Below are 27,116 nucleotides of genomic sequence, written 5' to 3' on the forward strand. Positions count from 1 at the left end.
ATCTATCTTCTGGCCACACCTACTTCTTTTCTTTCCCAAGTAAACCACTTACTTCTGCATTGTATTACCCCTGAAGTTTTTCCTATTGCTCAGTTGCTAAAATTTAATGAATGCTTACCAAGCATGGTGAAATCTTGCTCATGCTTCAAGATGTAGCCAAGAGTATATCATGGTGAATATAGTTATGAACAATAAATCATATACTTGAGAATTGCTGAGAGAGAGAGAGAGAGAAAGAGATTGCTGTGTGTGAGAGAGAGAGAGAGAGAGTGAGAGTGAGAGTATAATTATTATTTTTTTTTAAATGGAGTTTTGCTCTTCTTGCCCAGGCTGGAGTGCAATGGCGTGATCTTGGCTCACTGCAACCTCTACCTCCTGGTTCAAGTGATTCTCCTGACTCAGCCTCCCAAGTAGCCAGGATTACAGGCATGCACCACCATGCCTGGCTAATTTTGTATTTTTAGTAGAGATGGTGTTTCACCATGTTGGTCAGGCTTGTCTCGAAATCCTGACTTCAGGTGATCCACCTGTCTCAGCCTCTCAGAGTGCTGGGATTACAGGCGTGAGCCACTGCACCCAGCCGCAAGAGTATATTTTAAGTGGTTTTACCACAAAAAAAAGTGATATGTAAGATAATGCATATGTTAAATAGCTTGACTTAGCCATTCCACTCCTCAAAAGAAACAAAAAATAATTATTCTTCCTTCTGCGCTTCTTAAGGACAGTAGTACAGTACTCCTAGTATTAATATAGCACTTAAGATTTATTTTTATTTTTTGAGATGGAGTCTCATTCTATCAACCAGGCTGGAGAACAGTGGCGCAATCTCAGCTCACTGCCACCGCCACCTCCTGGATTCAAGTAATTCTCCTGCCTCAGCCTCCCAAGTAGCTGAGAATACAGGCTCCTACCATGCTCAGCTAATTTTTTGTATTTTTAGTAGAGATGGGGTTTTGCTATGTTGAGCAGGCTGTTCTCAAACTCCTGACCTCTTGATTTGCCTGCCTCGGCCTCCCAAAGTGCTGGTATTGCAGGTGTGAGCCACTGCGCCTCGCCAAGATTTTATTTTTACCATTAATTGTGACGCATCTTCCTCTGCCTATGCTCTGCTTTAGAGTCTTAAGTTGTAGATATCAGATAAGATACTTAACTGTGTTTAGTCCTCAGCATCTAGTACAATTTCTAGTTCTTTGTATGTGGCAAATAACTAATGCTTATTGAATTTGGCTCTAATACTAATGCATTTCAAGCTTATTCCTTCTATTGGCCTTAATGTCAATTATTATTACAGTTACTGTGTCCACTGTAGGACTGGGCATGGTGACTCATACCTGTAATCCAGGCACTTTGGGAGGATGAGGTAGGAAAATTTCTTGAGGCCAGGAGTTCAAGGTCAGCCTGGGCAACATGGTGAGACCACATCTCCATAATAATAATAATAAATAAAAAAGATTTCAAATGTGCAATTTAAATACAGTCTTTAAAAGCATAATGCAAAAATTGTCTTCGCTCCTTCTTTTCATGGCCTGTTTTTTCAGATTCCATATTCAGCCACTTCCAAAGCCTCTCTTATAGCCTGGCTGAGCGATCTGCTCTGCTGCAGAAAGCAATTGCCCAATCTCAGAGTGTCCAGGAAAGCTTGGAGACCCTATTACAGTCTATTGGGAAAGTTGAACAAAACCTGGAAGGGAACCAGGTGTCATCACTCTCATCAGGAGTCATCCAGGAAGCCCTAGCCACAAATATGGTAAGACCTATGTCCCAAGAGCTAGCAGAGAGGGTATGTTTGCCATGTGCCATCATTACATGATGTTGAAAAAGTAACAAAGGAGAATTTAACACCTGTGAATTTTCTGATAAGGTTCAGAAATTATTACTAATCCATGTCGGGTATTTCTACCCAGCTAAACTGAAATGAAAGTGGTGATAGCAAAATTATATGGTAGAAGGGGTAGAGAACTAAGGGAATGAGATGTGTGGTGTTCTGAAGGTTCAGTTGCAGCCCCTTTTCCCCCCCGCCGCTGCAAGATAGCATATAGTTAATAGTTTGTGGCTCAGATGTCCTGGAATAAGTAAACCAGGAGCTGACAGGCATGTTCTTCATGACAGAAATTGAAGCAGGACATTGCTCGGCAGAAGAGCAGCTTGGAGGCTACCCGTGAGATGGTGACCCGCTTCATGGAGACAGCAGACAGTACCACAGCAGCAGTGCTGCAGGGCAAACTGGCAGAAGTGAGCCAACGGTTTGAGCAACTCTGTCTACAGCAGCAAGAAAAGGAGAGCTCCCTAAAGAAGCTTCTGCCCCAGGCAGAGATGTTTGAACATCTCTCTGATAAGCTGCAACGGTTCATGGAAGACAAAAATCGGATGCTGGCCTCTGGAAATCAGCCAGATCAAGATATTGCACATTTCTTTCAACAGATCCAGGTGAGGATATATCTGCCATGTTAGCAGAATAAAGAGGAGAGAAGGGCAGGGAGAGAGCTAGCATTTACTGAGCACATAGTATGTCAGTCAGTATACTAGAAACTTTACCTTCATTATCCTAGAGAATTATTATAGCGGTCCTGTAAACTAGATATCATTTGTCCAGTTTCTAACCAACACAGTCAAGATTTATTTTTCACTCTTACTGCATGTTCAACCTAAATCAGCAGGGCCTCTCAGCTCATCATAGTCACTCAGGGATGCAGATTGATAGAGATTTCATCCTAATGTAAGCTTTCATCATTACTGCCTCAGTGGGAAAAGGGCATATTATATCTGTTCACATTTCATTAGTCAAAGCACTTTCCACAAAACCACCTATGCCTTTCAAGGGAGTGAGGAAGTGTAATCTCACCACATACGTAGAAAGTGCAAAGCTAGAAATATTTGGTTAAAAGTATTAACAACTACTACAGATGTATACCCTGGAGTAGAATTGCCCGGTCATAGTATATGCATATATTAATTTAATTTGACTCAGTAGTGGCCAGTTTGAGCTCCAGAATGGCTGTACCAGCTCACATTCCTAGCTGTAGTACCTCAGCATTCCTATGTCTCTGCATTGCTGCCTTCTTTTTATCCAACTTTCTAACTTTTTCCATATTAAAGTGGAATCTCATTGTTTGGTTTGCTCTCCTATTTGCTTTTAATTATTTCAAACTTATAGAAAAGTAGAAAGAGGCCAGGCGCGGTGGCTCAAGCCTGTAATCCCAGCACTTTGGGAGGCCGAGGCGGGTGGATCACGAGGTCAAGAGATCGAGACCGTCCTGGTCAATATGGTGAAACCCCGTCTCTACTAAAAATACAAAAAAAAGTAGCTGGGCATGGTGGCACATGCCTGTAATCCCAGCTACTCAGGAGGCTGAGGCAGGAGAATTACCTGAACCCAGGAGGCGGAGGTTGCGGTGAGCCGAGATCGCGCCATTGCACTCCAGCCTGGGTAACAAGAGCGAAACTCCGTCTAAAAAAAAAAAAAAAAAAAAAAAAAAACCAAAAAACAAAAAAAGAAAAGTAGAAAGAATGGTCCAGTAAACACAAACATACAATTCACCTAGATTTACCAGTTTCTAATTGTTTTCCCTCTCTTTATGAAAATATGAAAGAGAGACGGTATCATTATGGGCTTCTCTATTATTACCATTATTCTTTATGGTACTTAACATTTTCCCAAATGTGGTCAATGGGAGCCCCTTCAAGCTGTCTCCTGTGGCTTTTTGATAAGTCTTCTTCAGCATAAGAGTACTTTTGGCACTTAAGGTATTTGTGGCACAATAAGATATTTCCTTGTCCCTGATCTGAAATCAACTATTTCTCTGAGAAGTCCTACTTTTAGTGGGGAATGATATTTAGAAACTAAATCTGGATACTCGATGAGCTACTGGAATGTCACTACTTTAAATTCTTTTTAATAGTGTTAGGAAATATATGTGTATGTTTTTTATATCATGAAATCATACTGATAGTCTAGTTTCAACTCAACACCATAGAATTCTTCCTCCTTTCCACATTTGTATCTTCCTTTGTTTTAGGGTGAACCCTAGTTCCCACCAACTTTAATATATTTACTTATTGGTTTTATTCTACAATAAATATAAGACAGTTTTAGAGTTACACTAGTATTTTTACCAACAACAAACCTGCTAAATAAAACTGAAGATTTTTTTGGATTTGTTTTTGTCCTTAGCCTATGACTCACTGTGTACTGTGTTCAAAAATTACCTGAATTACATTTTCTGTAATTTCACATATAATTCGATTTGTTTCTATTTGTATTCAGCTTTAGGACTTTATTTTTTCTAACTTTGTTGATTAAACTTATTTTGAAATATGTAAAGCATTAACATAGCTCAAAAGTTTAAACCATCCAAAAAGTTATACTCAAGGTATAGGAAGTGAATAAGAATATATTCTCATTGTCTTTTCTGTCTCTTTCATCTCATTTTCACCCATTCCCATAGTAACAAATTTCAGGGTTTTTTTTTTTTTTTTTTTAGAATGCTTATATATTAGATTTCTTTTCTTTTCTTTTTTTTGAGATGGGGTTTCATTCTTGTTGCCCACGCTGGAGTACAATGGTGTGATCTTGGCTCACCACAACTTGTTTTAATTTTTTTGCCTTTGAATCTTTTAACAAGTTAAGCTTATTCTGAAATATGAATCATGTTTATTTTTTTCTATCATGTCTGTCTAGTTGTTCATAATACAAGTTGAGTGTCCCTAATCCAAAATCTGAAACTTTTTGAGAGCTGACATGACAGTGAGAGATCATGCTCAAAGAAAACACTCATTGGAGCACTTCAGATTTCAGAGCTTCAGATTAGGGATGCTCAACTGCTAAGTATAATACAAATATTCCAAAATCTGGAAGAGTCTGGAAATCAATACGCTTCTGGTCCCAAGCATTTCAGGTAATGTCCAACCTGTATACTGAATCATTTATTTGGAAAGTTGCATCTTTTCTCCAGATTTAAGAAGCAGTCTTCATCATGTACACAATTTTCATTATGTCTTTGAGTCTATTTCTGGATTTTTTTTTTTTTTTTTTTTTTTTAGATGGGGTCTTGTTCTGTCACCCAGGCCGGGATGCAGTGGTGTGATCTTGGCTCACTGCAACCTCCGCCTCCCAGGTTCAAGCGACTCTCCTGCCTCAGCCTCCCAAGTAGCTGGGATTACAGAGGCCTGCCACCACACCTGGATGATTTTTGTATTTATAGTAGAGATGGGGTGTTTCACTAAGTTGTCAGGCTGGCCACTCTGTATTTTCACAAGAAACATCCAGGAGGAGAGGACAGTTGCTCTCCCATCCCCAAACATCTTGCTATCTGTATACTCATTCCTCTGACAAATTGAAAAAATAACAGGAAGAACTTAGTGAGGAAGGGTAATAGTCTGAGGAGGAAAAAAGCAAATGGGATTTTTTTTTGAGACATAGTTTTGCTCTGTCGCTGAGGCTGGAGTGCAGTGATGTGATCACAGCTCACTGCAACTCTTCGTCCTGGGCCCCAGTGACTCTCTTGCCTCAGCCTCCTGAGTAACTGGGGCTGCAGGTGCATACCACCACACCTGGCTAATTTTTGTATTTTTAGTAGAGACTGGGTTTCACCACATTCATCAGGCTGATCGTAAACTCCTGACCTCAAGTGATCCTCCTGCCTTGGCCTCCCAAAGTACTAGGATTGCAGGAATAAGCCACCATGCCTGGCTTTTTTTTTTTTTTTTTTAAGATGGAGTCTCATTCTGTCACCCAGCCTGGAGTGCAGTGGTGCAATCTCAGCTCACTGCAACCTCCTCCTCCTGAGTTCAAGCTATTCTTCTGCCTCAGCCTCCCGAGTAGCTGGGACTACAGGTGTGTGCCACCAATTCTGGCTAATTTTTGTATTTTTAGTAGAGACGGGGTTTCACCATGTTGGCCAGGCTGATCATGAACTCCTAACCACTAGTGATCTGCCTGCCTTGGCCTTCCAAAATGCTGGGATTGCAGGCGTGAGCCACTTTGCACAGCCTTACAAATATACTTTCATGTAATCTACAAATATAATTTTATCTTTTCTTTTTCAATTCTTATTCCACAGACTTTTCTCTTATTGCATTGCCTTTTTTTTTTTTTTTTAATTAAATTACATTTTTGTTTTAAATAGAGATGGAGTTTCACCATGTTGCCTATGCTGGCCTTGAACTTCTGGGCTTAAGTGATCCACCCACCTTGGCCTCCAAAAGTGCTGGGATTATAGGCATGAGCCACTGTGCCTGGCTGATATCTTAAGTACAATATTAAATAATAGTGGAGTTGGTGTGTTTATCCCCATTTTACAGAAGAGACCATGGGAGCTTAGAGTAGTTTAGTAGCTTAATAGCACAAGTTAGTTAAGTGGTAAACTGTGGTTGAATTTCAGGTCTATTTGACTCCTGAAACTTTCTTTCTTTGCATCCTATCATGGTACCTCCCAAGTCTTTGAACATTTGTTTAAAGGAGACAAGACTATGTTGTAATTCCTAGCCACTCTTCAGTGGATTGAAGATGTCCTACATATTTATCAGATTTATTTTAATAGGACTTTTTAATTTAAAAAAAACATTAGCTGAGCATGGCATGGTGGCAGGAGCCTGTTTAATCCCAGCTGCTTGAGATGCTGAGGCAGAATAGCTTGGAGCCGGGAGGCGGGGGCTGCAGTGAGCCGAGATGGAGCCATTGCTCTCCAGCCTGGGTGACAAGACCAAAACTCTTAGTGGTCTTTTCCTTTTTCCTTTCCTTTCCTTTCCTTTCCTTTCCTTTCCTTTCCTTTCCTTTCCTTTCCTTTCCCTTTCCCTTTCCCTTTCCCTTTTCCTTTCTTTCCTTTTTCCTTTCCTTTCCCCTTTCCTTTCCTTTCCTTTCCTGTCCTGTCCTGTCCTGTCCTGTCCTGTCCTGTCCTGTCCTGTCCTTTCCTTTTTCTTTTCCTGTCCTGTCCTTTCCCTTCCTTTCCAAGATGGAGTCTCACTCTGTTGCCCAGGCTGCAGTGCAGTGTCACTATCTTGGCAGTGGCATCCTCTGTCTCTTGGGTTCCAGCAATTCTACCCTCAGCCTCCTCTGAGTAGCTGGGAATTACAGGTGCCTGCCACCATGCCCTGCTAATTTTTGCATAAACTTTTCCCTGACTTGAAGCTTACATATTTATTGTTTTGATCTAGTATTTGACCTAGCAAACATACCTCTTTTCTTATTCCTTCTTTTTAGATTATATTTATAAGGATTAGAGGATTTAATACATTTTCTTGTTTGCTTGACAGGAGCTCAATTTGGAAATGGAAGACCAACAGGAGAACCTAGATGCTCTTGAGCACCTGGTCACTGAACTGAGCTCTTGTGGCTTTGCACTGGACCTGTCCCAGCATCAGGAGAGGGTACAGAACCTCAGAAAAGACTTCACAGAGCTACAGAAGACAGTTAAAGAAAGGTGAGTTATCACATATATTGGTCGGCATTGGGGAATGATTTTTTCTTGCTATGGAGTGAAATGATCTTTTCTCCTTTCTTCCTTTACCAAAAAGATAGCATCTAAAACTCTGCTACTGAGTCATAGGAGGGTGAAAATGCCTTTTTTTTAGGCAGAGCTACCTAATCTAATTGATGCTTAGTGGGTTTTCTTTCTTTCTTTCTTTCTTTTTTTTTTTTTTGAGACAGAGTCTCGCTCTGTTGCCCAGGCTGGAGTGCAGTGGCGCCATATCAGCTTACTGCCACCTCTGTCTCTGGGGTTCGAGCAATTATTTTACCTCTGCCTCCTTAGTAGCTGGGATTACAGGCGCCTGATACCATGTCCAGCTAATTTTTGTATTTTCAGTAGAGACCACGTTGGCCAGACTGGTCTTTAATGCCTGACCTCAGGTGATCCACCCACCTCATCCTCCCAAGGTGCTGGGATTACAGGTGTGAGCCACTGCACCCAGCCATTTAGTGGTTTTTCTAATACTAATTAATGGAAAATAGGGATGTGTTTGCTCTCTTTATGTTCAGAAGCATAGGCCTCTTGGACCAATGGAACAAATTTGAGGTAGCAAATTAGATTATGGAAGAATTTGGAAAGAAGAGAAAAATTAGGAGAGACTTCCTAGACATAATTAAGGGTGATTTTGGCACTGCCCCTGGCTTTTTTTTTTTTTTTTTGAGACGGAGTTTCATTCTTGTTACTCAGGCTCACTGCAACCTCCGCCTCCTGGGTTCAGGCAATTCTTCTGCCTCAACCTCCTGAGTAGCTGGAATTACAGGCATGCGCCACCATGCCCAGCTAATGTTTTGTATTTTTAGTAGAGACGGGGTTTCACCGTGTTGACCAGGATGGTCTCAATCTCTTGACCTCGTGATCCACCCGCCTCGGCCTTCCAAAGTGCTGGGATTACAGGCTTGAGCCACCGCGCCTGGCTTTTTTTTTTTTTAGATACAGGGTCTTGCTATGTTGTCCAGGCTAGTCTTGAACGCCTGGCCTCATCAATCCTATTGCCTTGGCCTCCGAAAGTGCTAGAATTACAGGTGTGAACCACCCACCATGCCTAGTCCCCCTGCTTGTTTTGACCACATTTAAGTTGCTATTTTGGAGGAGTATCTGGATCTTTATTCAAGGCAAACAAGGGAATATATGACAAAGGCTGGCTGATTTTTGGTCCCCGTTGAAAAGCCATGATTCCCCATTGGACAGCCTCACATGGATTTAAGAGCGTGAACAAGACTTATCTCAGTTTAGCCATAAATAAGATCTTGCTTTAGCAGATGACTGCCTTGGTGACTAGAGGAAAAGAGTTGCTCAAACCAACCATTATTAGGAGCAGGTTATTTAATGGAGAGGATGGGGACAAAGGTCAAGAAAACTTTGTTTTTCTTCCCCTATGTTGAGGGTCTTTTTACTGTATGAGGAATCAGAATTTCTGGATTGACATCTGTCTGAAAGACATGGCCATTTCCAAAACTTGCCTTTTGATTTATTTATTGGCATGATTAATCTAGAACTAATCACCTAACTTCTGTGAGCCTCAGTTTTGGCACCTTCCTTGCTAAAGCAGTCAGCACTTGAATTGGTCCTTGAAAGAGTCAAATACCTAAAATGTAGCAGGGCTGAACTTGAGATCCAAAGCCTGCATTCTTTCCATTGTATCACAGTACCTAAATAGCAGCCTCTCTTTAGTTTCTCACTTTCACTTTAGCGTAGAGTAAGATTGAAGACCTCTTTCCTAAGAAATGTCCAAACAAGGGCAATAGATTTCTGAGTTTGCTACTCTCCAACATTATATGTGGTTGTTCAGCCAAACCTGCTGTGGAAAAGATTATGAGAAAGAAAGGCCATGTTAGGAAACTGATGTCTAGAGTCCCAGATTGAAATAGTCTTAGCTCAAGTTGACTTTATAAAACTTAGTCTGGCAAGTAACAAAACTGCTTCACTGACAGAGAGAAAGATGCATCATCTTGCCAGGAACAGTTGGATGAATTCCGGAAGCTGGTCAGGACCTTCCAGAAATGGCTGAAAGAAGCTGAAGGGAGTATTCCACCTACAGAGACTTCCATGAGTGCTAAGGAGTTAAAAAAGCAGATTGAACACCTGAAGGTAGGTGAACGAAGGGACTCCAAGAATTGGGCTAGACACTGGTTTGAATACCTGTATTAACTGGTCTCCAGCTGTAGTGGGGTAAATGTATGAGAAATCCAAGTTGTCAGTCTGTATCAGAACAGAAATTCCTCCATTTTCTTCACGTGATAGCAGTCTACCCATACTGTCCTTAAGAAGCTTACACTCTCTTTGTATGTTTGAGAATGAGATAAATATATTTAAGTAAGTAACCAGATAATATGTTCAGGAAATAGAGGATAGAAGAACTAGTACTACTTCAGCTAATGAAGGAAAAGCTAGAATCAGAAAGGTACCTTCAAGGATAGGACCAACCTTCCTCTTATTCCCTGCAGAATCCCTTCTGTACCATCTTTGCTCCATAATCATCCAGTCTCTGCTTACACCTTTAATCTATATCTTCTTTTTGTTGAAATAAGCCAAATATGCTTCTAACTAGCTATCATGCACTTATTTTTATTTTCTTAGTAAAGCACACTTTATCTTGAGCAGATGAAAGAGAAGAGTTTGATTGCTTTCACAGAGCAAGTGCCAGGAGCATTTACTGTTGGGAATTCCCTAGGACAGAGCTTTCCCAACATGTTTGTTTCACAGTACCCATAGTGTTTTAAGAAATTTGTCATGGCACCTCAAGTCCAAAAAAAAAAAAACCAAACCAAAAACCATCCCTAATACTTCCACTTGCTAAGACATTAGGTCCAAACAACTTAGTAGTTGTTCATGTGGTGTCCAACAGATGTCACTGTGTTTTCCTCAGAAATGTAAAATACTCTGTGAGTCAAGCAACTGTTTGGGGACTGTGGCTCTTTGGAATCAAGAGTGATTAATTAAAGAACTGACAAGCACTGACCAAGGGTCAGTTTGAAGTTAGGCAGTATGAGCTTGCTACATGTTAAGGGCTTGTGCCTTTCTCTGCTGCTACTCTGCAGCTTAAAGTCAAAAGCAAACTAAGTAGACTGTCAGGGATATTCAGTATGAAGGAGGGCACTGAAGGTGCTAGAATGGTGTCCTTGTTCTAAAAGGAGTAAAATCGTACCGATATGGCGGGAAATCACATCTTGGGGACTTAGCATGATGTGGTACTTTTGTCTCAGAACAGATGCCATTGTTTCATAATGGATTTCTATGGTAGTTGGATCTTTGATTTCAAACACTCATGAAGTTTCCTTAATAAATGCAAAATATAGCCTATGATTCTATATATTTTTCTGTATCTCAGTATTTTGGCTCCTCATTTATCCTTCTTTTTTAATCTTTATATGCATGTTGTTCCCTCTTGTCCATCTGGCAAACTCGTACCTTTCTTTTTTTTCTTTTTTTGTTTTTTTTTTTTTTGAGACAGAGTCTCGCTCTGTCTCCCAGGCTGGAGTGCAGCAGCATGATCTTGGCTCACCGTAACCTCCGCGCCCCCCAGGTTCAAGCAGTTCCCTGTGTCAGCCTTCTGAGTAGCTGGGATTACAGGCACGTGCCACCGGTGATGCCCAGCTATTTTAGTAGAGATGGGGTTTCACCACCTTGGCCAGGCTGGCCTTGAACTCCTGACCTTGTGATCCACCCGCCTCAGCCTCCCAAAGTGCTGGGATTACAGGTGTGCACCACCGTGACCAGCTTTTTTTTTTTTTTTTTTTTTTTTATTAGATGGAGTCTCACTCTATTCCCCAGCCTGGAGTGCAGTGGCGCAATCTCAGCTTACTGCAACCTCTGCCTCCCAGGTTCTAGCAACTTTCCCACCTCAGCCTCCTGAGTTACTGGGATTACAGGTGCCTGCCACCATGCCCAGCTAATATTTTTTTTTTTTTTTTTTTTTTTTTTTTTTTAATAGAGACAGGGTTTCCCCATGCTGGCCAGTCTGGTCTCATACTCCTGACCTCAAGTGATCTACTCACCTCAGCCTCCCAAAGTGCTGGGATTACAGGCGTGAGCCACCGTGCCTGGCCATTATCTTAACTCAAAGCTTTCCTTCCTCTAGGCAGAATTAGCTAGAACTCCTCTTGTGCTCTTGGAATTCACAGACTGTCCATAATACTGTAATAGCATTTATAATGCAATTGGTAATCTGAGCTCCTGGTTTTAGGAATTGTGTCATAATTCTATTTTATATCCCCAGCATTTGGCATGGTGCCTGGCCTATAGTAAATATTCATTAGCTATTTGGTAAATGAATAAATAAATCAGAAGGATGGTCTCTTAATGCTTGTCAAGGAAGTATATGTAGAACAGGTGTCCCTATTTATGAGAAAAAAGGCCCCAGATATTACATTCAGCCATTTTCTTCTTTAAACAGAGTCTACTAGATGACTGGGCAAGTAAGGGAACTCTGGTGGAAGAAATCAATTGCAAAGGTACTTCTTTAGAAAATCTCATCATGGAAATCACAGCACCTGATTCCCAAGGCAAGACAGGTGAGTACAGGCTTTTCAAAGTATAGTGAACAAAAATTGCTCTTTGCATTTGGCCTTTGGAGAAGTCTCTTTATATAATTAAAGTGAAAATCAAGGTTGAGTATGAAAACAAAGGGCATCCCTAAAGCAGTCTTCCCCCACAACCTGACCTGTCACCCCTTTTGCTATATAACATTGCCCCGTTTTGCAAAATTCCTTCCCATGATGGGAAAAGATAATGAACTGGTTGGCCCATTTAAAACTATCAAATGAACATAGTATAATTAAAATAGGATTTTCATCTTGAAAATTTTGCTTTTTTGAACATGCAAAGGGGATGAGTATGCGTCATCTTTAGACTTGGGCACTGGCTGAGTGCAGGGGCTCCTGTAATTCCAGCACTTTGGGAGGCCAAAGCGGGTGGATCACAAGGTCAGGAGATCGAGACTAGCCTGCCCAACATGGTGAAACCCCATCTCTACTAAAAACACAAAAATTAGCAAGACGTGGTGGTGTGCACCTATAGTCCCAGCTACTTGGGAGGCCGAGGCGGGAGAATAGCTTGAACCCAGTACGTGGAGGTTTCAGTGAGCCAAGACCGTGCCTGCACTCCAGCCTGGGTGACAGAGCGAGACTCCATCTAAAAAAAAAAAAAAAAGACATTTGGACAGGCCTGGATGGGTATGAAGGGATATCCAGGAAGAAACAAGGTATTTAGAAGTCAGTATTGAACCAGGTGCGGTGGCTCACACCTGTAATCCCAGCACTTTGGGAAGCTTAGGTGGGCTGATCACTTGAGGTCGGAAGTTTGAGACCAGCCTGGTCAACATGGTGAAACCTTGTCTCTTCTAAAAATATAAAAATTAGCCAGTCCTGGTGGCTCACACCTGTAATTCTGGCTATTTGGGAGGCTGAGGCAGGAGAATCCCTTGAACCTGGGAGGCAGAGGTTGCAGTGAGCCGAGATCGCGTCAGTGCATTCCAGCCTGGGCAACAGAGCTTCTCATCTGGGGGAAAAAAAAAAAAAAAAATAGAAGTTAGTATCAGTTCACCAGAGAACTGTCACACTTCTTCAGAGGGGATACGAAGATTGTGCCCAGGTGTATATTTAATCTTTGACTGGAAATTAAGTCTTTCTTTTTTTTTTGAGACGGAGTTTCGCTCTTATTACCCAGGCTGGAGTGCAATGGCACAATCTCGGCTCACCACAACCTCCGCCTCCTGGGTTCAGGCAATTCTCCTGCCTCAGCCTCCTGAGTAGCTGGGATTACAGGCATGTGCCACCATGCGCAGCTAAATTTTTTGTAGAGGCGGGGTTTCACCATGTTGACCAGGATGGTCTCGATCTCTTGACCTCGTGATCCACCCACCTTGGCCTCCCAAAGTGCTGGGATTACAGACTTGAGCCACCGCGCCCGGCCAAAATTAAGTCTTTCAAGCAAAATCTAATATGAAGGCCGAGTACAGTGACTCACGCCTGTAATCCCAGCTTTTTAGGAAGCCAGGGTGGGTGGATTATTGGAGGCCAGGAGTTTGAGACTAGCCTGGCCAACAGGGTGAAACCCTGTCTCTACTAAAAATACAAAAATTAGCCAGGCATGGTGGCACATGTGCCTGTAGTCCTAGCTCCTTGGGAGGCTAAGGCAAGAGAATTGCTTGAACCCATGAGGCTGAGGTGGGAGAATTACTTGAATCCAGTAGGCGGAGGTTGCATTGAGCAAAGATTGTGCCACTGCTCTCCAGCCTGTGCAACAGAGCAAGACTCAGTCTCAAAAAAAAAAAAAATCTCATATGAGTTCCCAGTCACTTGCTGATTGTTAATTGAGATCTCTCACTTAAAAAGTAAAGGAAAAATTTATTTTCTTTCTGAAAATGTGTACTTTTCTATAGTATTCTAAAGTTAAAAGATATTTTGGAACTATCCATGAGTGATAACATTTCAGGGAATTAGTGATACATTAACCTCTACATTCAGTGACTAATTTCTATGTAACTAGATCAGAGTCAGCAAACTGCAAACTTTTTCTATAAAGGGCCAGATAGTAAGTATTTTAGGCTTGCAGGCTATATGGTCTCTGTCACAGTCTACATCTGCCATTGTGGTACAAAAACAGCCAAAGACAATTCATTAATAGAAATGAGTGGTTGTGCCTATATTACAATAAAACTTTATTGAAACAGATGAAGGGCCAGATTTGGCTGATGATCTATAGTTTACTGACTCCTAGACTAGATCATTTTTTAAAAAAATATAAATCGCATGTAGAACCCTGCTATATAAAACAAATATTTTGTTGGCATAAATTTCCCTTATATGTTGTTTTATAGCATTTATCTGTTCTGAAATCCACCAGTAAGAATATTGAGACTATATTAATGAATATAAAAATTTGAAAAGGAAGATTATTGGATGACAGCTTCATTATCCAATTTATTCCTAAATTTTGTTTGGTTTGTGTCCAGAAAATATGGTTCACACAGATTAAGAAATGATGACAAATGTTTTTAAAAGTTTACTTTATAATCTCAGAACATGTTTTGATTAAATTGAGCTAGAAACCTGAAATGATGTAGTAAGAAATTCTTTTTTCTTTTCTTTCCTTTTTTTTTTTTTTAGACAGAATCTCACCTTGTCACCCAGGTTGGAATGCAGTGGCGCAATCTTGGCTCACTGTAACCTCCACCTCCCGTGTTCAAGCGATTCTCCTGCCTCAGCCTCCCAAGTGGCTGGGACTACAGACATGTGTCACCATGCCCAGCTAATTTTTTTGTATTTTTAGTAGAGATGAGGTTTCACCATGTTGGCCAGGCTGGTCTTGAACTCCTGACCTCAGGTGATCCACCTGCCTCAGCCTCCCAAAGTGCTGGGATTACAGGTGTGAGCCACCGCACCCAGCCAAGAAATTCTTGTTTCAAAGTTAAATCACTAAGAATATTTGATAAGGGCTCCTACACATAGAAAACACTTAAAATTGGCATTGAGTACAAAAGCCTTGCATAAACTGATATCATGACCCAAAGTGTTAAAAATTCTATTATTACACAGTTCTGCCCCAATGAGAACTGTGTAGATGTACAGAGAGCAAGTCATGTTAGTTTTTTGGTCATGTTATTTAATGTATTACACATGTGCTATAGATGTTTTTCTTTTTTTTTTTTTTTTTTTTTTTTTTTTTTGAGGCGGAGTTTCGCTCTTGTTACCCAGGCTGGAGTGCAATGGCGCGATCTCGGCTCACCGCAACCTCCGCCTCCTGGGTTCAGGCAATTCTCCTGCCTCAGCCTCCTGAGTAGCTGGGATTACAGGCACGTGCCACCATGCCCAGCTAATTTTTTGTATTTTTAGTAGAGACGGGGTTTCACCATGTTGACCAGGATGGTCTCGATCTCTCGACCTCGTGATCCACCCGCCTCGGCCTCCCAAAGTGCTGGGATTACAGGCTTGAGCCACCGCGCCCGGCTTAGATGTTTTTCTTTGTAGAGTATACATGAGTAGACATGGACAGGTTTGAATATTAAATTGCTGGTGAAGAGTCACCACCTTTCCAATCAGGGACACTCAAAAATAAGTTAAAATAGATGCTTAGATGTGTCAGGAGGTACTTTATTTTCCCTGGAAAAGTGGCATAATTGTATCTGGTGGGTTAAGTTGTAGGATTCAGCATAATTGAACATGCATGTTTTATGATCATTTCTAAGTAATTAGAAATTTATGTGAATATTACATTTAAACCAAACGTTAAACACAATCTCTAAAACACCTTTTTAGGGTGCTTTGAAAATCAGTTTGAAAATTACTATCCTGAGTGCTCTCAAAGTTCTCCTCCAAAAAACCATGTATAAAAAAAGTTCTCCTCTGAAAAAACCATGTATATTTCAGTTCCTTACATTTTTGTAGCTCTGCTTCATAAAGTACTTTGACATACATTGCCTCATGATCTCTCCCCAGTTACCCCATGAGAGTTAACAGGATAGGTTATATTATCTTTAAATCCTGTAGAAGAAACTGTGTTCGTAGATTAAGGCTCACATACTGAGTTAGTGACAACCTTGGTTAATACCTTCCTCTCCTATAGTCCAGTTTCTTTTTTTCCATCACCATACTGTAAGACAATGTGATTTTTCTAGTTGGTATTTTTTTATTGAAAATATAGCAACAGCCGGGCGCGGTGGCTCAAGCCTGTAATCCCAGCACTTTGGGAGGCCGAGGCGGGTGGATCACGAGGTCAAGAGATCGAGACCATCCTGGTCAACATGGTGAAACCCCGTCTCTACTAAAAAATACAAAAAAAAATTAGCTGGGCATGGTGGCACATGCCTGTAATCCCAGCTACTCAGGAGGCTGAGGCAGGAGAATTGCCTGAACCCAGGAGGCGGAGGTTGCGGTGAGCCGAGATCGCGCCATTGCACTCCAGCCTGGGTAACAAGAGCGAAACTCTGTCTCAAAAAAAAAAAAAAAAAAAAAAGAAAATATAGCAACATTAACATTTTAAAGTTTTCTCATTCACCATCCTAAGTCAGCTTTTTTTTTTTCCTTCTTTTTAGAGACAGGGTCTCACTCTGTCACCCAGGCTGGTGTACAGTGGTGTGATTATGGCTCACTATGGCTTTGACCTCCTGGGCCCATGCAGCTGTCCCACCTCAAGCTTCTGAGTAGCTAGGACCACAGATGTGCATTGTCATGCCTAATTTTTTTTTTTTTTTTAAGCTTTTTTTTTTGTAGAGACAGGGTCTCACTGCATTGCTTAGGCTAGTCTTAAACTTACAACCTCCCAAAGTGCTGGGATTATAGGCATGAGCCACCAAACCTGGCCCACAACTATTTTGTTTTTGTTTTGAGACGGAGTTTTGCTCTGTCACCCAGGCTGAAGTGCAGTGGCGTGATCTCGGCTCACTGCAACCTCTGCCTCCCAGTTTCAAGCGATTCTCCTGCCTCAGCCTCCCCAGTAGCTGGGACTACAGGTGCCTGTCACCACATCCAGCTAATTTTTTGTATTTTAATAGAGATGGGGTTTCACTGTGTTGCCCAGGCTGGCTTCAAACTCCTGAGCTCACCAATCTACCCACTTCAGTTCCCAAAGTGCTAAGATTACAGGCGTGAGCCACCGTGCCCAGCCAACTATTTTGTAATATAACTTTGCACATGATTTTTTTATACATTGAAATCAGTGCATACAAAAATTTTCTGTCCTTTTAAAGTGTCATTTTATTATGAATATTTTTCAGATTTCTATATAATATTTATCATTATAGCACCTGGTTTTTGCCTATCTTAGGAAATTTCTCTGAAATATAAGGAGTCAGCTTGGGGAGAATGTATGTGAAATTCTGGTAATTAGAAACAGAACCAAAGGCCCAAAGCACAATTTATGGAAATGTTGTTGAGCCATATATATATTGGCACTTAGGATTTCTGTTTTTTCTTGGGAAAAAGGGAGCAAGAAGAGGTTATGAAAGAAAAGGTAAAGAATCTTCATTTAGAAACAATATAAGAAGGGCTCATTTTAATGTCTTTATTAAAAGAAGGCTGCTTTTTAGGCCAGGCACAGTGACTCATGCCTGTAATCCTAGTGCTATGAGAGGCTGAGGAAGCCAGGTCACCTGAGGTTGGGAGTTCAAGACCGGCACAGCCAACGTGGTGAAACCCTGTCTCTACTAAAAATACATAAATTAGCTGGGCCTAGTGGCAGCTACTTGGGAGGCCGAGATGGGAGAATTGGCTTGAACCTGGGAGGTGGAAGTTGCAGTGAGCCAAGATCATGCCACTGCACTCCAGCCTGGGTAACAGAGTGATACGCTGTCTCAAAAAAAAAAGAAGCCTGCTTTTTATGTCCTTAATGGTACTTATTTACATTTTTATTGTATTAAAAGACATTGATATAAAAGGTGAAACTTTTTGACTTTATTATAAAAGCTCATTCCAAAATATGACAGGTACCATTCTAGACTTAATAATTTTACCAGTACTTGCTTCACAACACTAGGGCAGTGTCCAAAGAATTCAAGCTGGAGATTAATAAAAAGACAATATGAATTAAGAATCATTCCTGCTATATGCCAATTAGGTATTCTGGGGAAATTTTTTAAAAAAAGAATCATTCCTGCTAAGAAACCTGAGTGACACTTTGTTGCCTGGCTGCTAAAATAATTTGTCTCTTTCCATGAGTATGTTGTCTTGTTCTGTGTTAACTTCCTGATACTCAAGCTTAAAGTGAGGGCCAATGGACAAATTCAGTGCCTGTATGTATTCCTAACACGTTGGTCTTGCCCTGTTTGTCTCCCTGTCCTTCTGCTCAGGTTCCATACTGCCCTCTGTAGGAAGCTCTGTAGGCAGTGTAAACGGATACCACACCTGCAAAGGTGAGAATGCCATTTCAACAGTGCTGCTTTGTTGGATGTGTTAGGACAGTGTCAATGTTTACATTTGTGTATGTTGCAATGTGTGTGGAAGAACTGCTGCCAGAATGGGTGTAAGGATAAAAATCTGGGGAGAAGCATGGTTTGCTGGCTATAGACCAGGCGTCCCCAAACTACTGCCCTCGGGCTGCATGCGGCCATTTATCCACCCCCTCCCCCACCGCCGCACTTCAGAAAGGGGCACCTCTTTCATTGGTGGTCAGTGAGAGGAGCACAGTATGTGGCGGCCCTCCAACAGTCTGAGGGACAGTGAACTGGCCCCCTGTGTAAAAAGTTTGGGGACGCCTGCTATAGACCATAAACAGGTTGGTAGCCCCTGAAGTTAAAAGTGTTGCGGAAATAGACTGGATCACTAGATAAGGCAAATAAGGAAGAAACTCGACAAAAAAAAAAGGTTAGTCTTTGAATTATAAAGAAGTTATGCTAGAGATAATCTAGTCTAGCTCTCAGCCTCCCAGCTGGCTGAATTCTCTAGTTTGGAGAAGAAGGAATGGAAGAAGGCTCCAAGTCCATTAATTCCAGTAGTACACTAAGTTTAATTTCTTTCTTTGCTCCCCTCATTTTTTTTATTCTCATGTTTAGCATTTTAAGGTCTACATCTGAGTATATAATGCCAAAAGCAGATTAATGAGAACCTTTTGTTTTGTGTATATAAACAGGAATTTCCATATGATTTAGCAGGAAGATAATCTCTAGTCCACTAGAAGGAGTAAGAGAGATGCTTAATCCTTTCAAGTAATTTAGGTGCAAGGAGCCAAGGAAAATACTTGAAGAGCTATTCCCAATCTGATTTCTGTTTCTGTGATACTAGATCTGACGGAGATCCAGTGTGACATGTCAGATGTAAACTTGAAGTATGAGAAACTGGGGGGAGTACTTCATGAACGCCAGGAAAGCCTTCAGGCTGTTCTCAACAAAATGGAGGAGGTTCAGAAGGAGGCAAACTCAGTGCTGCAGTGGCTGGAATCAAAAGAGGAAGTCCTGAAATCCATGGATGCCATGTCATCTCCAACCAAGACAGAAACAGTGAAAGCCCAAGCTGAATCTAATAAGGTACTGTGTTTACATTAGTTGCATCCCAACACCAAGAGGAAGAAACAGCTATACCAGTGTTCCTGCCCCAAGCCCAAGCACCTGAGAGAGAGACATGGGCAACAGTCCAGGCTGTGATGGGCAGTATGTTTGACTTCTAAATGATTAATACGCCTTAACTCTCCTAGAGAATTTTCTTACTTATGAAATTAGAAGTTGTTATAGGTTGGATTCAGAAACAAAAGCAGATATGTTTGCAGAAAAAGAATAGCCCTCCACAGAATTACTAGCTCATTGAAAATGGGATCTCATTTTCTACATGATCCTGTAAGCAAGACAAACCATACTTATCAAAGTGCCATTCCAGTTCTTGGAGGAATCTAAGTAACAGTGATTATAGTTCATTCTTTTTTTATTTTTTATTTTTTTTATTTTTATTTTTATTTTTTCTGAGACAGAGTTTCACTCTTGTTACCCAGGCTGGAGTGCAATGGCGCGATCTCAGCTCACTGCAACCTCCGCCTCCTGGGTTCAGGCAATTCTCCTGCCTCAACTTCCTGAGTAGCTGGGATTACAGGCACGCACCACCATGCCCAGCTAATGTTTCGTATTTTTAGTAAAGATGAGGTTTCACCATGTTGACCAGGATGGTCTCGATCTCTTGACCTTGTGATCCACCCGCCTCGGCCTCCCAAAGTGCTGGGATTACAGGCTTGAGCCACCGCGCCCGGCTTGCATTTCATTCTTAAGATTGACACGTGAGACTAGGAAAAATGTCAGAAGGTACAAGACCATAGAAAATCCTGTAGGAAATTTTCACCAAAACTTGTAATATTCCCATTGATCATAGCGTCTCATCTCCTTCAACTACAAAAATATTGTTTTCATCATAACTTGGTATTTTTAGTTTATTGGGATTAATAATTCCTTCTTACTGAGTTCTACTGATATGTTATACATAAAAGAAACTCGGATCCTGCCATTTAGATTTTCATTGTAAAACAAAAATTGAAGTAGAAAGGTTAAGTATCTTAACATCACTAAACAGGTCATTGATAGGATTCTAGTAGAGCCTGCAGTTTTCCAGTCATTTCTACCATACACACAGCTTTGTTTCCTGTCCAAAACCTCATGGCATGCATGGTATTCTTTTTCGTAGGTCTTCCTGGCTGAATTGGAACAGAATTCTCCCAAAATTCAAAAAGTAAAAGAAGCCCTGGCTGGATTACTGGTCACATATCCCAACTCACAGGAAGCAGAAAATTGGAAGAAAATTCAAGAAGAACTCAGTAAGTTTTCAGAGGAGTGTTACAAATTTGCTAAGTTACTTGTCTTCAAAGCAAGTAGAGAATTTCAGCACATCCTATAAAACAGGAATTATTTTTAGCTAATTTTTATAAATAAGCAATTAGGGCCCAGATAGGGCCAGAGCATGAGCCTGAATTGGGAAAAAAATTAGAGATTCCACTCAAAGAGTCAGATGTTTGGCTTTCTTGGGCAAGTCAAATTGATAATCTATTGTGATCAAGAACCAGAGAGGCCAGACACAGTGACTCACACCTGTAATCTCAGCATTTTGGGAATCTGAGACAGGAGGATTGCTTGAAGCTAGGTGTTCAAACCAGCCTGGGCAGCATAGCAAGATCTTGTCTCTACAAAAAGTAAGGAAAAACAAATTAGCCAGGTGTGGTGGCATGAGCCTAGAGTCCTAGTTGCTGGGGAGGCTGAGGTGAGACGATTGCTTGAACTCAGGAGTTCAAGGCTGCAGTGAGCCTGATTATGCCACTGAACTCCAACCTGGGCAACAGAGGGGGACCCTTTCTCAAAAAAACTTAACAAAAGAACTAAAGAGAGTATTGATGATAAAAATGAAAGCTGGAAATAATAAAAATATTCAATAAATCGATTTAGATAAATTGTGTGCTCATAATATTGAACTGTAAACAATGTAGATGAATTTTTTTGTTTTTTTATTTTACTTTATTTTTTATTTTTTTGAGATGGCGTTTCACTCTTGTTGCCTAGGCTGGAGGGCAATGGTGCAATCTTGGCTCCCCACAACCTCCACCTCCTGGGTTCAAGCAATTCTCCTGCCTCACCCTCCTGAGTAGCTGGGATTATAAGCATGCGCCACCATGCCTGGCTAATTTTGTGTTTTTAGTAGAGACAGTGTTTCTCTATGTTGGTCAGGTTGCAAACTCCTAACCTCAGATGATCCACCTGCCTCGGCCTCTTAAAGTGGTGGGATGATAGGCATGAGCCACCATTCCTGGCATTTTTTTTTTTTTTTTTTTTTTTGAGGCAGGGTCTTGCTCTGTCACCCAGGCTGGAGTCCAGTGGTGTGATCATGGCTCACTACAGCCTTAACTTCCATGGCTCAAGTAGTCTTCCTGCTTCAGCCTCTTGTGTGGCTGGGACCACAGGCATATGCTACCACAACCAGCCAATTTCAAAAATTTTTTTGTAGAGATAAGGTCTTGCTTTGTTGTCTAAGCTGGCCTTGAACTCTTGGGCTCAAGTGATCTTCCCACTTGAGGAGTTCAAGACCAGCCTGGGCAACATAGGGAGATCCTGTCTCTACAAAAAATAAAAAACTAACTGTGCATGGTGGCACACACCTATAGTCCCAGCCACTTGGGAGGCTGAGGTGGGAGGATCACCACTTGGGCCCAGGAGGTTGAGGCTTTGGTGAGCCATAATTGCGCCACTGCTCTATCTTGGGTGATAGAGTGAGATACTGTCTCAAGTAAGTAAGTAAGTAAATAAATAAAGCTTCTGGAGTCATTTCCTGCAGTATATTAACAACATAACTTAGGGACCAGGCCAGTTATTGAAAAGAGTAAAGGAATACATTGCCTCATTTCCTCTCCACAGATTACCGATGGGAAAGGGCCACTGAGGTGACTGTGGCTCGGCAAAGGCAGCTAGAGCAATCTGCAAGTCATCTGGCCTGCTTCCAGGCTGCAGAATCCCAGCTCCGGCCATGGCTGATGGAGAAAGAACTAATGATGGGAGTACTGGGACCCCTGTCTATTGACCCCAACATGTTGAATGCACAAAAGCAACAGGTCCAGGTAAGCAATATAGCAACAAAGAAATTGGAATCACATGAAACTGAGTTCAAAAGTTGCTCCCAGTAAGTAGATTTCATATGATCCTGGACAAGTCATTTAATCTCTTAAAAGCCTCAGTTTAAATGAGATATTTATAAGGTGTTTATCATGATGTCTGTAGAATAGTAAACAGTCAAAAACTCTATTATTATTATTATTAACAGAGACAGTAAGATGAGTAGATGAGAGAATGGAGAACTTTTCTGACTAAATTATGGAATTATATTTTGCTTGTAATCCCCAGTGATAGTGATCCACATTACTTAATATCTTATATCTGCTGGATTGACATAGGATTTTCTGTGGTCAAACCTCAAAAAAAAAGATTGATTTAAGTGCCTATGAACATCATAGAAATTTAGGTTGGTCAGGCTGGGGGCAGTGGCTCATGCCTGTAATCCCAGCACTTTGGGAGGCCGAGGCGGGTGGATCACAAGGTTAGGGAGATGGAGACCATCCTGGCTAACACAGTGAAACCCTGACTCTACTAAAAATACAAAATTTAGCCAGGCGTGGTGGCATATACCTGTAGTCCCAGCTACTTGGGAGGTTGAGGCAGGAGAATTGCATAACCTGGAAGCTGGAGGTTGTAGTGAGCCGAGATTGTGCCACGGCACTCCACCCTGGGTAACGAGAGTGAGACACAGTCACAAAAAAAGAAAGAAAGAAAGAGTACTTTTTGAAAGAACTGTTTCTTTCAGCTCCTGCATCCAGATAAATTTAGAGTCCTATTTAGTCTACTTGTAAATTTTTCTAATCCGATGGTTTTCAAACTTTTTGGTTTCAAACCCCTTTTATACTCTAAAAAATTACTGAACATATCCAGGAGCTTGTGTTTATCTATTAACATCTATTGTATTAAAATGATGAGGAATTTTTTTTTTTTTTTTTTTGAGATGGAGTTTCGCTCTTGTTACCCAGGCTGGAGTGCAATGGCGCGATCTCGGCTCACCGCAACCTCCGCCTCCTGGGTTCAGGCAATTCTCCTGCCTCAGCCTCCTGAGTAGCTGGGATTACAGGCACGTGCAACCATGCCCAGCTAATTTTTTATATTTTTAGTAGAGATGGGGTTTCACCATGTTGACCAAGATGGTCTCGATCTCTTGACCTCGTGATCCACCCGCCTCGGCCTCCCAAAGTGCTGGGATTACAGGCTTGAGCCACCGTGCCCGGCATGATGAGGAATTTTTAAAGTATTTAGCTTTTTAAAATAGCAATGATAAAACCATCACATTAACCTAAGAAACATATTTTACTAAAAAATAACATTTTCCATCTTTGCAAATCTTAATTTTTGGCTTAATAGGCTATTCTTATATCTGCTTCTGCATATCTGTTGCAATATCAAACACCATGTAGCCTCTGGAAACATCACTGAACATTTGTGACAGAACAGAAATTCTTAAAGACAAATAACATCTTAGTGTTATTATGAAAATCGTTTTGATCTCTGTACCTCCACTCATCCTAGGCCCTCCCCTGAAGTGCTCTTCACCAGCCTTAATCCCTGCTCTGCTTGGAGGACTACTCGTTCTTTATTGTCACATCTGAGGAGCCTTTCCTGATTTCTGTCTTCTGCCATTTGTCATCGCCAACAGAATTAATCACCCTACTCCATGCTTTCACAGTTCTGTGTTGCATGTTCACATCAGTGTTTAATCATTTTTACTTTTGTTATATTTTATTATAGTTCATTGTGTACACATTTGTCATTTCATGAGGCTATATCTTATGCATTTTTGTGCAGTGCAAATACTGAGTACTTTCTATGAATTACCTCATTTAATCCTTGTAACAACCAAAATAAGTACTTTACTATCCTCATTTTACAGATGAGGAAGCTGGGGTTTGAGAACTTATTAAATCTTGCCTAAGGTCATACAGCTAGGAGGTGATAGAATCAGGATTTGAACACAGGGGAGTCCAACTCCAGATCCTGTAATCTTAACTTTTTTGATGAGAGCAGCAAGGGAAAGAAGAGAAATAAAAAGGCATAGTCCTTGCTTTAAAGAAGCTCTTTGTCTAATTATGCTATATTATAATATGGCGATTGTATATGCTCTTCAGATTCTAAGAAAGAAACTAAGAAAAACAGACATTGAGAGCTGACATGACAAGCCCAGCTAGTAATACAGCTGGCTCTGGGATCCAGTGTTCTAAACTCCCAATTCAGAGGCTTGAGTATTGCCTGGCAAAGCTGATGAATGCCAGCGTTAATTTCTCAGCCATGTCTGACCTTACTAACTGACATTGAAACAGAATGGGACAAATAAGGAAAAGAAATAAAATAGGATCGGGCCGGGCGCGGTGGCTCAAGCCTGTAATCCCAGCACTTTGGGAGGCCGAGGCGGGTGGATCACGAGGTCAAGAGATCGAGACCATCCCGGTCAACATGGTGAAACCCCGTCTCTACTAAAAATACAAAAAAATTAGCTGGGCATGGTGGCGCGTGCTTGTAATCCCAGCTACTCTGGAGGCTGAGACAGGAGAATTGCCTGAACCCAGGAGGCGGAGGTTGCGGTGAGCCGAGATCGCGCCATTGCACTCCAGCCTGGGTAACAAGAGCGAAACTCCGTCTCAAAAAAAAAAAGAAATAAAATAGGGTCAGTGATCTTTTTAAAATAAGTTTTTATTAAACAATTGTTAAGTGATACTGCCTCAGCCTAATAGCTCGATCCTTTAGTTTTCTGGTTTTTTTTTTTAAGTAGTTGACACTGTTTGGCACAATCCAACATCAGTTTTTGGTTTGACACTGCTTTTTTGGAGACAGGGTCTCTTTCTGTTGCCCAGGCTTGAATGTAGTGGTGCTATCTCAGCTCACTACAACCTTAGCCTCCTGGGTTCAGGCGATTCTTATGCATCAGCCTCCTGAATAGCTGGGACTACAGGTGCTCGCCACCACGCCCGGTTAATTTTTGTTATTTTTAGTAGAGATGGGGTTTTGTCACGTTGGCCAGGTTAGTCAAACTCCTGACCTCAAGTGATCCTTCTGCCTCAGCATCCCAAAGTGCTGGGATTACAGGCACAAGCTACTGCGCCTGGCCTGACACTGCTTTTAGATTTGTTTTTTCCTCTCTAAACATCTTGGTGTCATTTCTATTTCAGTTTATGCTGAAGGAGTTTGAAGCACGCAGGCAACAGCATGAGCAACTGAATGAAGCAGCTCAGGGCATCCTCACAGGCCCTGGAGATGTCTCTCTATCCACCAGCCAAGTACAGAAAGAACTCCAGAGCATCAATCAGAAATGGGTTGAGCTGACTGACAAACTCAACTCTCGTTCCAGCCAAATTGACCAAGCTATTGTTAAGAGCACCCAGTACCAGGAACTGTTGCAAGACTTATCAGAGAAAGTAAAGGCAGTTGGACAACGGCTGAGTGGCCAGTCAGCTATCAGCACCCAACCCGAGGCCGTAAAGCAGCAATTGGAGGAGACCAGTGAAATTCGATCTGACTTGGAGCAGTTAGACCAGGAGGTTAAGGAGGCTCAGACATTGTGTGATGAACTCTCAGTACTCATTGGTGAGCAGTACCTCAAGGATGAACTGAAGAAGCGTTTGGAGACAGTTGCCCTGCCTCTCCAAGGTTTAGAAGACCTTGCAGGTAAGTTGGGATGAAGAGCACACTTCTGCCGTAATAGAGGCAAGCAGAAAGAAGGAGTGGGTTAGGAAGTAGTCCTGAGAATCTAGGATTTCCTTACATTGTTTTTGGACTGCTTTTGGTGTAACTCAGAATGATGTTAAACCAATTCCTTCTCCTAGCTCCAAAGAGAACTGCTGTGGTTATTACACAATGAACACTCACAAAATGTGAAGGTAAACATAGCATAGTCCTAGAGATAAAAGCTCTAATATTAAATTTCAACTAGCAAGTAGAGATTCATTCCTGTAGATGTACTAATAAGTGGAGTTCCACATATACTCTCATTGATACCCACATATTTTTTGTTTTTATATTATGCACACCACACACACAGGGTCTCTCACTCTGTCACCCAGGCTGGAGTACAGTAGTTTGATCATGGCTCACTGCAGCCTCAGTCTCCTGGCCTCAAGTGATCCTCCCACCTCAGCCTCCCAAGAAGCTAGGACTATAGGTATGTGCCACCATGGCCGGCTGATTTTTTTTTTTTTTTTTTTTTTTGAGATGGAGTCTCATTCTGTCACCGAGGCTGGAATGCAGTGGCACAATCTTGGCTCACTGCAACCTCCGCCTCCCAGGTTCAAGTGATCCTCCTGCCTCAGCCTCTCAAGTAGCTGGGACTACAAGTGCGTGCCACCGTGTCTGGCTAATTTTTGTATTTATAGTAGAGATGGGGTTTTACTGTGTTGGCCAGGCTGGTCTCGAACTTTTGATTGGCTGCCTCGGCCACCCAAAGTGCTGTGATTATAGGCATGAGCCACAGAACCCCGTCATTATTTTTATTTTTAGTAGAGATGAGGTTTTGCTTTCTTGCCCAAGCTATTCTTGAACTCCTGGGTTCAATTGATCCTCCCACTGCAGCCTCCCCAAGTGCTGGGGTTACATGCATGAGCCACCTTGTCCAGCCTCTTCTGGGCTTTTTTTTTTTTTTTTTGAGATGGAGTCTCATTCTGTCACCAGGC

The 27,116-nt window shown here is 41.6% G+C and overlaps 1 protein-coding gene across 23 annotated transcripts in view; it reads left to right on the forward strand.

Moving 5' to 3' along the window:
* LOC101042315 (microtubule actin crosslinking factor 1) overlaps nucleotides 1-27,116 on the forward strand; it is a 393,287-nt gene that overhangs the window by 261,776 nt on the left and 104,395 nt on the right. For 20 of the 23 annotated variants that reach the window (XM_074380572.1, XM_074380574.1, XM_074380570.1 and 17 more), the window contains 10 exons: nucleotides 1,539-1,747; nucleotides 2,110-2,427; nucleotides 7,252-7,418; nucleotides 9,398-9,554; nucleotides 11,860-11,977; nucleotides 18,250-18,312; nucleotides 19,181-19,422; nucleotides 20,561-20,690; nucleotides 22,276-22,475; nucleotides 25,620-26,115. In XM_074380572.1, the coding sequence (XP_074236673.1) occupies nucleotides 1,539-1,747; nucleotides 2,110-2,427; nucleotides 7,252-7,418; nucleotides 9,398-9,554; nucleotides 11,860-11,977; nucleotides 18,250-18,312; nucleotides 19,181-19,422; nucleotides 20,561-20,690; nucleotides 22,276-22,475; nucleotides 25,620-26,115 (2,100 nt within the window). The remainder of the gene's footprint in view (nucleotides 1-1,538; nucleotides 1,748-2,109; nucleotides 2,428-7,251; nucleotides 7,419-9,397; nucleotides 9,555-11,859; nucleotides 11,978-18,249; nucleotides 18,313-19,180; nucleotides 19,423-20,560; nucleotides 20,691-22,275; nucleotides 22,476-25,619; nucleotides 26,116-27,116) is intronic. The other 3 variants (XM_074380563.1, XM_074380579.1, XM_074380583.1) reach the window with 1 other exon arrangement.

Source organism: Saimiri boliviensis, chromosome 11 (assembly GCF_048565385.1).
Source record: "Saimiri boliviensis isolate mSaiBol1 chromosome 11, mSaiBol1.pri, whole genome shotgun sequence".
NCBI lineage: Eukaryota > Metazoa > Chordata > Mammalia > Primates > Cebidae > Saimiri > Saimiri boliviensis.